The sequence below is a fragment of the Oncorhynchus clarkii genome, chromosome 9, assembly GCF_045791955.1.
Source record: "Oncorhynchus clarkii lewisi isolate Uvic-CL-2024 chromosome 9, UVic_Ocla_1.0, whole genome shotgun sequence".
In the NCBI taxonomy this organism is placed as follows: domain Eukaryota; kingdom Metazoa; phylum Chordata; class Actinopteri; order Salmoniformes; family Salmonidae; genus Oncorhynchus; species Oncorhynchus clarkii.
In genome coordinates this window covers 68,109,103-68,121,267 of record NC_092155.1, presented here as the reverse complement: position 1 = coordinate 68,121,267, position 12,165 = coordinate 68,109,103, and the positions used below count along the sequence as shown (strand labels likewise).

General features: G+C 44.8%; 3 protein-coding genes across 3 annotated transcripts in view; 2 read left to right on the top strand and 1 right to left on the bottom strand.

The window, feature by feature from the left end:
- The window catches only part of LOC139416834 (beta-1,4 N-acetylgalactosaminyltransferase 1-like), a 92,380-nt gene that overhangs the window by 59,678 nt on the left and 20,537 nt on the right, over positions 1–12,165 (top strand). The gene's annotated exons all lie outside the window — the stretch shown is intronic.
- On the top strand, positions 2,132–5,163 carry LOC139416835 (transcription factor Sp5-like). The gene is made up of 2 exons (XM_071165936.1): positions 2,132–2,736; positions 3,226–5,163. Exons 1-2 carry the CDS (start codon positions 2,683–2,685, stop codon positions 4,399–4,401), a joined length of 1,230 nt encoding a protein of 409 aa, XP_071022037.1. The 5' UTR covers positions 2,132–2,682; the 3' UTR covers positions 4,402–5,163.
- LOC139416833 (rho guanine nucleotide exchange factor 25-like) overlaps positions 8,415–12,165 on the bottom strand; it is an 84,656-nt gene continuing 80,905 nt past the window's right edge. Inside the window, exon 16 of the mRNA XM_071165930.1 lies at positions 8,415–10,884. Coding sequence (XP_071022031.1) covers positions 10,756–10,884 — 129 coding nt within the window. The 3' untranslated portion in view covers positions 8,415–10,755. The remainder of the gene's footprint in view (positions 10,885–12,165) is intronic.

The window sequence follows — 12,165 nt, the reverse complement described above, 5'->3', positions numbered from 1 at the left end:
TAAATCAAAGTGCATTCTGTGAATAGTTTTTTTTTCTTAGAGAACATAGAGACAACCGTTTTGAAAGGAATGCATTTCAAAGTGAAAATACTGTTTCAACATACCTATTACAGACGCATTTTAACAGGCATATTTTTTGTGTGAAGAATTAGTGAGGATTTCCTCGCCAGAAAGCCATGTTATCTATTGTTTTTTGATGGCAAGCTAAGGTTACAGAAGATTGAATGGATATCTTGTACTGTTCACAAAGGGTGGGTGTAACAAGACATTTGCATAAGGAGCTGAATTCTACTGCATGGTAGACAGGATCCTTCAGAGCTGAGAGCCAACCACATACTTTTCTTTGTAGTATTAAGTTAAATGCATAATTTGGGTCACAGTTATTGAGATGACATGATGTATGTTCATGCACCACGTAATAGATCCTCTCTCTTGACCCAATATAAAATGGCCATGAAAGGCCTTCTACTCAAAGTGATTAACATCCTTCACTGCATTAGCATTGCATCAAAGCATGAGCTATAAACCTATAATTTATCAAACATTTTAAATATAAAGTCATTATACATTCCCTGTCCCCTTCTGTCACTTTCTTCAGGATGTTTGCTTTTTTATTTAAACCATTACCATATTCTATTACACCAATTGTAACACACACACACACACACACACACACACACACACACACACACACACACACACACACACACACACACACACACACACACACACACACACACACACACACACACACACACACACACACACACACACACACACACACACACACACATATATATATATATATATATATATTATACACATATATACACACATATATATTAGGGGCAACGCTGCCCCACACTTCTGGCTACAAGCCTTTTTCTTTACAAATGGCAGAGGAAATAATCTCTGCCTCAAATGGTCATAGGGCAAACTCAATAATGTTATAGTGTTATAATAACGAATAGCAGCTGTTCAATAATGACAATTCCTGTGGTCAGATTAGGTTGGCAGTGACAACATTTGTAAATATTGCCTGGTGTTAATGTTTAATGCTTGCCCATTCTTGTCCGCATTCAACTAAACTTTTACAAATAAGGTAGCTGGAAAGTAAAATATACTGGTAGCTTACAGTATGACTGATATACAGTTTGTCTTTAATAAGACTGGTGTTTTGTAAGAACACACAGTGTCTGTGAATTATCTGCAAAGTTTTCTGCATTCTCTTGGAATGAAAACCCCCAACCTATGAGGATAATGTGGTTCATTGCGAAGAGATGTGGTTCATTGCTTTGTTCTTGCATTTACATGAGAAATGAGGTAAACTCCAGACTTAGATTTAAACTCAACATTGTAATGGTGAACAGACCTACAGAATGAGATTAACTCTCCCAATCTCTATTCAATGTGCTAGATCTGAAACGACCTTTCCATGACCCTGAAGTGTGAAGGAGTCAAGCACTGGCAGGACCTATTGGATGTGTCACCTAGCAGTGAGAATTAGGGAGGCTTTGATTCGATTTTTATCAATGATCTTTGTGAGGGAAAACATTCAATGTTACGGCCGTGAAGGCTGTGTGTCCGACACTACAGTCAGATCCCAAGTGAAATGCCTGGGAAGGTGTAACCATGAGAAAGAAATAAAAAAAGAGAGAAATTCAGGGAAGATGATTATAAGCGTTTCAGTTATTTCTGTGATTAAATTTATTTGATTGTGACTTGTAAACGGATTTGATGATGTATTGCTCACCCTGGTATGATACAGTGTATCACCAATGTACTTGACACTAAATTCTCTGTGATGGCTAATTCATCTCATCTAAAAAAAAAAAAATTGCTTTACATTATGGTGCATTGAACACAATTTAAGACATGTATTTGTGAGTTTAACTGCTCATGAACTGTTTATCATGGATATTTTATTGTATAAATGTACCCTATATTTATTGAATTATCATGCTTATTTTTATTATGATTTGGCATATTATTATTCATAATAATACCGGTTGCAGGTATACTAAAGCAGTTACGCAGTTTATATGCAAATAAAATCGGGAGCAAATCCCTCCTTCAAATTGTAGCATATTGGAGAAGACCTTTATCACGCCTCAAAGTTATGCAGAACAATTGAGGAAGGAGTTGTTTTGCGAGGTCAGGATTTGGTTGAAATTGAGTGAAATTATGAGCAACCCACCCCCTAACCTAATTTATTATCAATGTAACCCCCTCCCCAAATAATAATCCTCACATCCCCCTCTCTCTCTTCGTTCACTGGTTCTCGTGGAGACCCCGTTGAGAGGACCCTCTCGCCCTATAAAGACGAGATGCAGCCCAACTGCCTTTGACATTAAACACAGCATTCATATTGCAATAGTTAATTCCTCACTCGCACTTCAAAAGACACGCTCTGCTCTGTGGTTGAATGCGAAAAGGATTCAAATAAAGTGGAATGAGTTTGGGTTTTTCATTCATTCAGACCATTTTATGAGTTGTAACGAGACGGACTGAGGGCAGTACAATTGTCTTGAATGACATTGGATTACTTTGTTTCGGAATAGGACTGTTTTTATTTTCAGGGTCGCTACTGACCCGAGCGCTTGCTTTTGCGCTTCACTGCACCGCAATCGCCGCTGGTCTGCGCAGCTCGTGTTGCAGGAGCGAGACAGAGCCGGTGAACAGATGGCAGCTCTGACGATACAACGGACTGACAACTTTCTGCACACCTTTTTACAGGTTTGTTAGTAATAATTTTGATACAGATCAGTATAGGCAGTTCTACTTATACCGTTTATGGAGTCCTCATAAATGTGTGGCAAGAAGAACTTGCGCAACAACTCATTAATAATTGCAGAGTTCTGAAGCTTGACTTCCCACGGATTGTCAGTAGGCTATTCACTGTCTGATGCGTTTATAACTAAGAAAACGTAAAGTATTGTAAAATCTTAAAGAATGAAAGAATGTTAGGAAGTTTTATGTTGAACAAATAACGTGGTATCATGATCATTTAATTATTGTGATTGATTAGTGATTGATAACGATTTGCGAATATTGTAGTTTACATTCATCTGCAAACGTCTGTTATCTGATATTCAACAGCAAAAAAAAGTATGACGTGAGAAATAACATAATTATTTACACTATTAATTGACTTTATTGAGTTTTAATGAGCTTGGCTCATTAGTGTGAGGTAGTGAACCATGTTCTTTATCCATCTTCTACCAGGACCGGACCCCTAGCTCATCCCCAGAGGGAGCCCCCAACGCCCTGTCCTTCTTGGCCACCACCTGTAGCCAGGCCTGGCAGGTGGGGGGGACGGTTGTGGGAGGCACTGTGGGCTCCATGGTGGGCTCCGATGGTTCCCAGTTTCCCTATGAGGAGTCCATGAGGGTAGGCGCAGCCTCCGGGATGTTCCAAATATGGAGCAACGAGGTGGCAGTGGCCCCTAGTTCTAGTCTCAGTGCCTCCAGCTTCACTGCAGCCGCGGCCGCCCACCAGGCCATGACGTTAACGGTGCCCAAGGTCCAGTTCCCTGTTGGATGTGGACACAGTCTGCAGTCTGGCCTGGGCCCTCACCCCCACCCCCACGCGCTCCACCATCACCACCACCATCACCACCACCACCACGAGCTGCCCCTGACTCCGCCGGCCGAGCCTCCATCCGCCTACTCCTTCGAGCTCTCTCCAGTCAAGGTCCTCTCGTCCCAGAGCCAGGGCCCCAATGGGCCGCCCTACTACCCTCAACACAACGCAGTCTCTGTGGGACAGAACTTCCCCAGCTTTCTCCAGAACTCTGTCTCTTCTGCCAGGCACCATCTATCCGGAGGACACCACCACGTGGGGGAGGAGGGCCAGCAGGGGTGGTGGAGCCTCCCCCAGACCACTGGCCACAGCAGCTCCTCCAACCACCCCCACGCCTTCTCCCTGGGCCGGCAGCTGGTCCTGGGTCAACAGCCCCAAATCACAGCCCTCCTCCAGGGCACCTCCAAGGGCCTGTTATCCTCCACACGCCGCTGCCGTCGCTGCAAGTGCCCCAACTGCCAGGCCAACGGCGGGGGACTCGAGTTTGGCAAGAAGAGACTGCACATCTGCCACATCCCAGAGTGCGGCAAGGTGTACAAGAAGACGTCTCACCTGAAGGCTCACCTGCGCTGGCATGCCGGGGAGAGGCCGTTCATCTGCAACTGGCTGTTCTGCGGGAAGAGCTTCACGCGCTCCGACGAGCTACAGCGCCACCTCAGAACACACACCGGGGAGAAAAGGTTTGGATGCCAGCAGTGCGGGAAGAGGTTCATGAGGAGCGACCACCTCTCCAAACACGTCAAGACTCACCAGAGTAGGAAGAGCCGGTCCTGTGGGAACACGTCAGACTCTCTGTTGGCCAATATCAAGAGAGAGTAAAGCAGACTATGAGGGCCGCATTATAGAGTCAAGAGATTGCAATGTGTGACTGTACTGTAACTAACTGCCACAGACCCTCTGAGATAGAGTGGAGCGAACCACGAGGACAGACTATACACTCTAGTATATTCTGTTGTCGTGAGAGGTATTTCATAACAAGGGAAGCCAAGTGCGTGGCGAGGTTTAGGATTTATATATGGATACAGAGCATTCACTGTGATGGGCATTTCTAGTTATCACACAAAATGATTAGCAAGATCAAAGGAACTCTTTCCTCTTAATGATGACATGGTTCCAACAGTGATCATCTATCAAAGTCCAAGGCATTCATTGGATTTAGATTTGATTCGTAATATTAAAATGTAAATAATTCAGCAAATGTGTGTAATATGCAAATAATCAACTTTCTGCATGTTTCACCTTTTAGAATCTGGAAATCTTTTTGTTAATGAACTGTTAATTACCTGAGGAGGAAAATGTATCTGAAATAAGTATACCACACATTGGTTGATCTTAGAAATGTCCTGTTTGGCCAAATGTATACATTGATCTGACGGTTGATTGGCGGGATCAGTGTGATAATGTTTTAGTAATTATTGTTGAAATGGATTCATGTTATTTCATTATAATGTGAATTGCCATTACTATACTGTAGATACAAACAAACATTTGTAAGACTTTGTAAATAATGCATATATTTATTTCACGCACAACCTTATTCAAGTTAAGACCGCATGTACATTTTAATAAATGTAAATTCCTTGCTAAAGCAAATCCATGTTATCTGATGTTATTTTCTCATATTTTGTCAGAGTGATAATGTGAGACTCAAATGCTTGCTATGCCTACTTCCACCTAATACTAGTATTGTGTGAATTTCAGTATTCTATCATTGAAGTGTGAAGGAATGTTTGGGGGCAGTTTGGTGGGGGGGACAAGGGGCTGTTTGAGGGCAGTTTAGTGGGTGGGTGGGTGAGGGCTGTTCAGGGAGTAGTTTGGTGGGGGGACGGGGGCTGTTTGAGTGCAGTTTGGGGGAGGGATTTTCAGGGGAAGTTGTTTCGCCTTCTGCAATCAAGTTCACAATCATGTGGCTTTAATGGCTGTTTACTTTCTCTGAATTGAGGAGATTGAGTCAACAGATGCACTGGCCCTCCACTCGACAGGACTCCCCCTTTGAATGGGACCCCCGTTGCGCAGACCCCCCTGTTGCTTAGACCACCCCAGTGGTGACAGGAAAGCCCGTTGATTTTTCCTCTTCATCCCTCCTCTCTAGCTCCCAGCTTCACCCTCTCCCCAAGCCTCACCCCCTCTCTCACCTCTTTCTATCTCCCAGCCTCCCCTCTCCCCCAGCCTTACCCTCTCAATTTTAAGGGGCTTTCTCTCCCATTAGCCTCCTCCCAATTGCCCCCAGCCCCTGTATTCTATATCACAGCCGTGTTACTGTCACGTCCTGACCTTAGTTCCTTTTTTATGTCTCTATTTTAGTTTGGTCAGGGCGTGAGTTGGGGTGGGCATTCTATGTGTTGTTCTATGTTTTTGTTTTTCTGTGTTTGGCCTGGTATGGTTCCCGATCAGAGGCAGCTGTTTATCATTGTCTCTGATTGAGAACCATACTTAGGCAGCCTGTTTTCCCACTATGATTTGTGGGTAGTTGTTTTCTGTGTCTGTGTTTTTCCATACAGGACTGTTTCGGTTTTCATTTTTTTCTCTTGTTCTTTTGGTTCGGTTTTCTTTAATTAAAATATGGACACTTACCACGCTGTGCATTGGTCCGATCTTTCCTACTCCTCCTCAGAAGAGGAGGAAAACCATTACAGAACTACCCACCAATAAAGGACCAAGCAGCGTGGTAACCTGGAGCAGAGGGTTCTGGACTTGGGAGGAGATACTGGAAGGCAAAGGACCCAGGGCACAAGCTGGGGAATATCGCCGCCCCAAGGAAGAACTGGAGGCAGCGCAACAGGCACGAGAGGCAGCGCAACAGGCACGAGAGGCAGCGCAACAGGCACGAGAGGCAGCGCAACAGGCACGAGAGGCAGCCCCAAAACATTGGGGGGGGGGGAACACGGGGAGATTGGCGGAGTCAGGCGATAGACCTGAGCCAACTCCCCGTGCTTACCGGAAGAAGCGCAGTACTGGTCAGGCACCGTGTTATGCAGTCAAACACACGGTGTCGCCAGTACGCGCTCATAGCCCGGTGCGCTATCGGCCAGCAAGTGCCATGCGAGAGTGGGCATCCAGCCAGGGCGTGTTGTGCCGGCCCAGCGTGTTTGGTCTCCGGTACGCCATTTCGGCCCAGGGTATCCTGTGCCGGCGCTGCGTGCTGTGTCTCCGGGGCGCTGGGAGGGTGCAGTGCGTCCTAGGCCTGAGCTCCGCCCGTGCCGGGCGAATGTGGGTATTGAGCCTAAGCGAAAGGTGCGAGTGGTATGCACCAGATCTCCAGTGCTCACCCACAGCCCGGTTCAACCTGTGCCTGCACTCTGGATGGTCCGGGCTAAAGTGATCATCCAGCCTGGAGGAGTGGTGCCAAGGCTGCGCACCAGAGCTCCAGTGCTCCCCCACAGCCCGGTCCATCCGGTGCCTCCTCCACGCACCAGGCCTCCTGTAGGTCTCCCCAGCCTGGTGGGTCCTGTGGCAGCCCCACGCACTAGGCTGTCTCTCCGTCTCCTCCCTCCAGGTTCTCTCTCCAGGCCAGAGCCGCCGTCTGTCCTGAGCTGCCAGAGCCGCCCGTCTGTCCTTAGCTGCCAGAGCCACCTGTCTGTCCTGAGCTGCCAGAGCAGCCCGTCTGTCCTGAGCTGCCAGAGCCACCCGTCAGTCAGGCGCTGCCGGAGTCGCCCTTCACTACAGCGCTGCCGGAGTCACCCTTCACTACGGCGCTGCCGGAGTCTCCCGCCTGTCCGGCACTGCCGGAGTCTCCCATCTATTCGGGGCCCGCTGCAAGGGTCCCCAGTCCGAGGTCGGCGGCGAGGGTCACCGCTCCAAAAGCGCCACTTAAGCGGGCAAACAAAGACTATGGTGGAGTGGGGTCCACGTCCCGCGCCAGAGCCGCCACCGCGGACAGACGCCCACCCAGACCATCCCCTACAGGTTCAGGTTTTGCGGCCGGAGTCCGCACCTTTGGGGGGGGGGGGGGGGGTACAGTCACGTTCTGACCTTAGTTCCTTTCTTATGTCTTTGTGTTAGGTTGGTCAGGGCGTGATTTGGGGTGGGTAGTCTATGTTCCTTTTTCTAGGTTGTTATATTTCTATGTGTTTGGCCTTGTATGGTTCTCAATCAGAGGCAGGTGTCGTTAGTTGTCTCTGATTGAGAATCATACTTAGGTAGCCTGTTTTCCCCATTTTGGTTGTGGCTGTTTAATTTCTGTTTAATGTCTGTTCACCTGGCAGAACTGTTTCGTTTTCTCTTCGTTATTATTTTGTGTAGTGTTCAGTTTGTTCAATTAAAACATGATGAACATTTACCACGCTGCATTTTGGTCCTCCTCTCCTTCCACCAACGAGAAGCGTTACACAGGGCTAGGTCATCGTTCCTTTTAGATTAGAATAAAGAGACAAACTGAGACTGACATTAATTGTTACATTCGGATATACACTGAACAAAAATGTATACACAACATGCAACAATTTCTAAGATTTTACTGAGTTAAAGTCAAGTTAAAATCAACCAATTAAAACAAATAAATTAGGCCCTAATCTATGGATTTCACATGACTGGGAATACAGATATGCATCTGTTAGTCACAGATACCTTAAAAAAAAGTAGGGACGTGGATCAGAAAACCAGTCAGTATCTGGTGTGGCCACCATTTGCCTGATGTAGTGCGACCCATCTCCATCACATAGAGTTGATCAGGCTGTTGAATGTGGAATGTTGTCCCACTCCTCTTCAATATTTTGAACGGATTCGGTTGTAATACCCATGTATTAATAATCTGAATATATATGGAAATATATCAGGAGTATCTCAATGTTAGTGGGATATACCTTCAGAAAATACATAAAAATAGGCAATTCTTAATTAAAAAGTTCACTTTATTTAATATAATACAACAGATTCTATTCCGTCAAATATGTCATCTCCATAACCCATATTTCCGCTCTTTAGTCTATATTCATTTCAGGACTGGTATTCCTTCATATTTAAGTCACATGCACAAAATGCTAGATCAAAAATTGCCATTGAAATATGACAGTCTTCACTGTTTAAATTTACAAACGGCACCCCGTAGTCATGGAGTACTCTGGGTTTGTATGAGATGGTGTTCTGAATTGAAACAGTCACGGTAGGGCTCTCCTCCGTGCTGATATTTGAAATAGATTTAGCTAGAGGTGCCATTGCAACTCGAAGCCATTGATCTTTGGTGCAGAGGTCTTGTTAGGCTACTATCTGGATGTGGAAGCCTTACTGGTCATAGAGAGGAATTAACCAAAAGCGGACATGCTAGATGTCAGACTCTTCTCTTATTGTCTCTGTTGACAGTCATTTGCTTTGATTAATAGGAGGAAAGGTTGGGAGTGGAAATACACAACATCACAACTACAAGTATTTGATGTGTTAAACACAACAGTTGGTAATAATATTGTAGTGGCAATACGAACTGAAGTATTTGACGTCTCAAAATCGTCCGTTTTTTCACACATCTCATTTTGATGTGGACAGAGGATGCAGAACTTTTTATCCATAATGTCAACTGACACAATAACCCAAGTAGTTAGCGGTCTCTAAACTGTCTCCTTTATCTAGAAGAAGAGATGTAAGCTCGAGCCAACAGTATGGTGTGTAGTAGTGTGCATTAGCAAAAGCCAGATGATTAAATACAGCAGAAAGCTGTGGCACATCAACATTGGACTTAACAGACGACTGTGTGACATCTTATTTCATATTTCAACACAACCCATTAATGTCTCCTAGGACGTACCTAGAGGACGTCAAGAAAATATACATTTGAAAAATCAGTTGGTCTCTATCCCCAAGCATTGGTATGGCCATTTCTCTGGCCACATCTTCATAGTCCTGGCTCGATTCCTTCCTCTCCTCCCATCCTCTCCTCATCTCTTATAATTCTCCCCTTTCTCTTTGACGTTTAGCGAAAGGATTTAGGCAACGGACACAAGGGGAAGACCTCAATTACACACTCCTTCCGTCCTCTCTCTTCTTCTCCTTCTCACAACTAATTGGATGAGAAAGCCAGAGGTCCCTTCCCTCTGAACATTTCCACCAATGGGGTTTGAGATTGAGATGAGGAGAGAGGATGTGAGGTGTATGTGATTGAGAACTTACCTAGGAATCGATCTGTATCTGAATCTGAGGAAAGACTGAGTGAGTGAGTGAGTGAGTGATGCCACGCCTGCAGAGTGCCTCCAGGGGGCTCCCTCGCCCCTTTCTATTGTGGAATATTCAGATCAAACAAGAGCCAGCTTCGGTCAAACAGAAAAAGAGAACATTGGAGTCCTCTCATTCTCGTCTTTTTTGAAACACTGCGACAGGAGCAGAAAAGCTATTTTCTATAACAGATGAATCCAAACTTCTACATATGTACAGATCAAATGTATTAATCTAGCTGGCATCCCCTCTCTCCTCAATGTCTACTAAAGCAACATAGTGTACTGTAGGCCCCGTCGAGTGGAGGAATGATGACATGTTTCAACAATGGCCTGAAAATACAAATAGTTGTCTTTATAAAGGAGGGATAGAAGAATCCAGCCGTGTGAGAGAGCTGAGAGAAAGAGTCGTTCAGATCTACACTCCTTTTCTCTTCAGGGTGGAGTTCTTTAATCTGCATGTTGGCACAAGAAGAGCAACCGCCTATCCTGTACACACGCACAAACACATTTTACAGACATGCAGTATGTACACACTTCTCCAGTAAACCCCCCATGGCATTTCCCTGTGAAGAAATCCCTGGCCTGTAGATAGACAGTACAATAGATACTGTATAGAAATTCTCTAACAATAAAACAAGCAAAGTCATCAGTCCCCATAATACCTGATGTCCATAGAGTTTTCTTCATACAGTCAGCCATCGCATCATCTGTCTGGGTGCTACACGTCTTCAACCTGGCATCACATGATCAATGATCTAATGACTGTTTATCATTTCAGCCCATACTGTATATTCCATTAGAATCCTGGGATATTTTTCTCATGATGCCAGTGAACCATCCTGTAACAGTCTGAAAAAGCAGCCTCCATCTAGTCCTTGCTCCATAAAGAGAGTCATCCATCCATCTTCAAAAGTTCCCTAAAGTTACAATAGCATCAACAGATGTTAGGCCTAGATGAGGTCCCCCTGCTTCTCTCTGCACTAGCTGTGGAGGTCCATGACCTCTCAGTTTTCCTCCTATCGGTCACGGTTCATAGGTCATCTTCATTGAGCTGGGCCAGGTTGCTGGAGCGCCGTCCAGCCGAGGGACCAGGGATGGATACAGGAGGAGGTCCAGCCTCACCAGGCAGCGCTCTGCTACGGCAGCCCTCTCCTGCTCTCTGCTGGGGGAGAGGAGGAAACTCAGATTAAAATACGTTTTTACATGAAATGCTGATAGATTGAATGAAATGTAACCTAAATAACTAGTACTAGGTTAATGTTGTTGTTTTTCTCTTGAACAGATGCATATGCCTTACTATAGCCATTGTGGTAGAAATCTAGATGTCAGAAAATCTGTTCAGGGGAAATGTTAAAGAACTAAGATGCTTAGCAAATGAGTCACCATATCAGCAACAGCCATTTGTGTTGTTTTTCTTATTCTGTTAACAATATCAGTCACAACAACACAATGTGGAAATTCCACCATGAGAGAGAACAATTGATAGGCATCTCTGACTTTCGGACTTGCTTCTCTGGGTCAGCCTCTTTCCTGTTTGTTATGTACCCATAGGCCCCATGCAGCCCAGAGGAAATACATAGAACAGCAAACCAGCTAGTCAGAACCAATGTTAGTCTGTCGGCACCACTCACTAAGTACCATAGATGGTCTGTATTAGTGAAGACAGAGGGTTGTGTGGTTCATGGTTGGTCTGAGACACTAAACAGTGGTCAACAACAGGATACCTATCTAGCGTTATTGTTCCCCAGTCTGAAAGGAGAGAAGGATGATGATGATGAGTTGTGGCTAAATAGAGCAATTAGTGTACAGCAACACACCTCCAATCTGTGGTTCTTCATATTGTTTCAGACAAAACACATCTACAATATTCCCAATGCTCTTTCATTCTGAAGAATAGTTATGTTTTCTGTTTCTGGCCAACAGGGGGAGTAGTAGCCTACCTCTCATTTTGATGCAGATTCCTTCTACTTAAATTCCTCCTCTATTCCTGTACAAATCATTCGCGTTTACTGAACCCTTTCAAATTTTAATGAACGTAAATGACCGTATAATAATTATAATTATATGAACCATTATTAATTATTTCTCTAAATGTTCTTGACATGGGTGATAGATCATGCCTATAAGACATACAATAAAACTAGAAAGCAGATTGAAATGTAGTGATGTGTAAATTATATAATTACATTTCAGCATGCTTTCCATAACAAAGCAGGGGAATAGGTTCTAGGAAATGTAACCGGCCTCTAGTTTTGTATCCTTGTATTTGTTTATTTCTGTGTGTGTGGTGCGTGCTATTCATGCTATGTGTGTGGTGAGTGCTGTGTGTGTGGTGCGTGCTATGCATGCTATGTGTGTGGTGCGTGCTATGCGTGTGGTGCGTGCTATGTGTGTGGTGCGTGCTATGTGTGTGGTGCATGCTATGCATACTATGTGTGTG

Excerpts from the sequence above, each read along its gene's own strand:
- LOC139416835 (XM_071165936.1), top strand. The coding sequence starts at position 2,683 with ATGGCAGCTCTGACGATACAACGGACTGACAACTTTCTGCACACCTTT. Across the intron at positions 2,737-3,225 it reads TTCTGCACACCTTTTTACAG|GACCGGACCCCTAGCTCATC; the intron begins GTTTGTTAGTAA and ends ATCTTCTACCAG.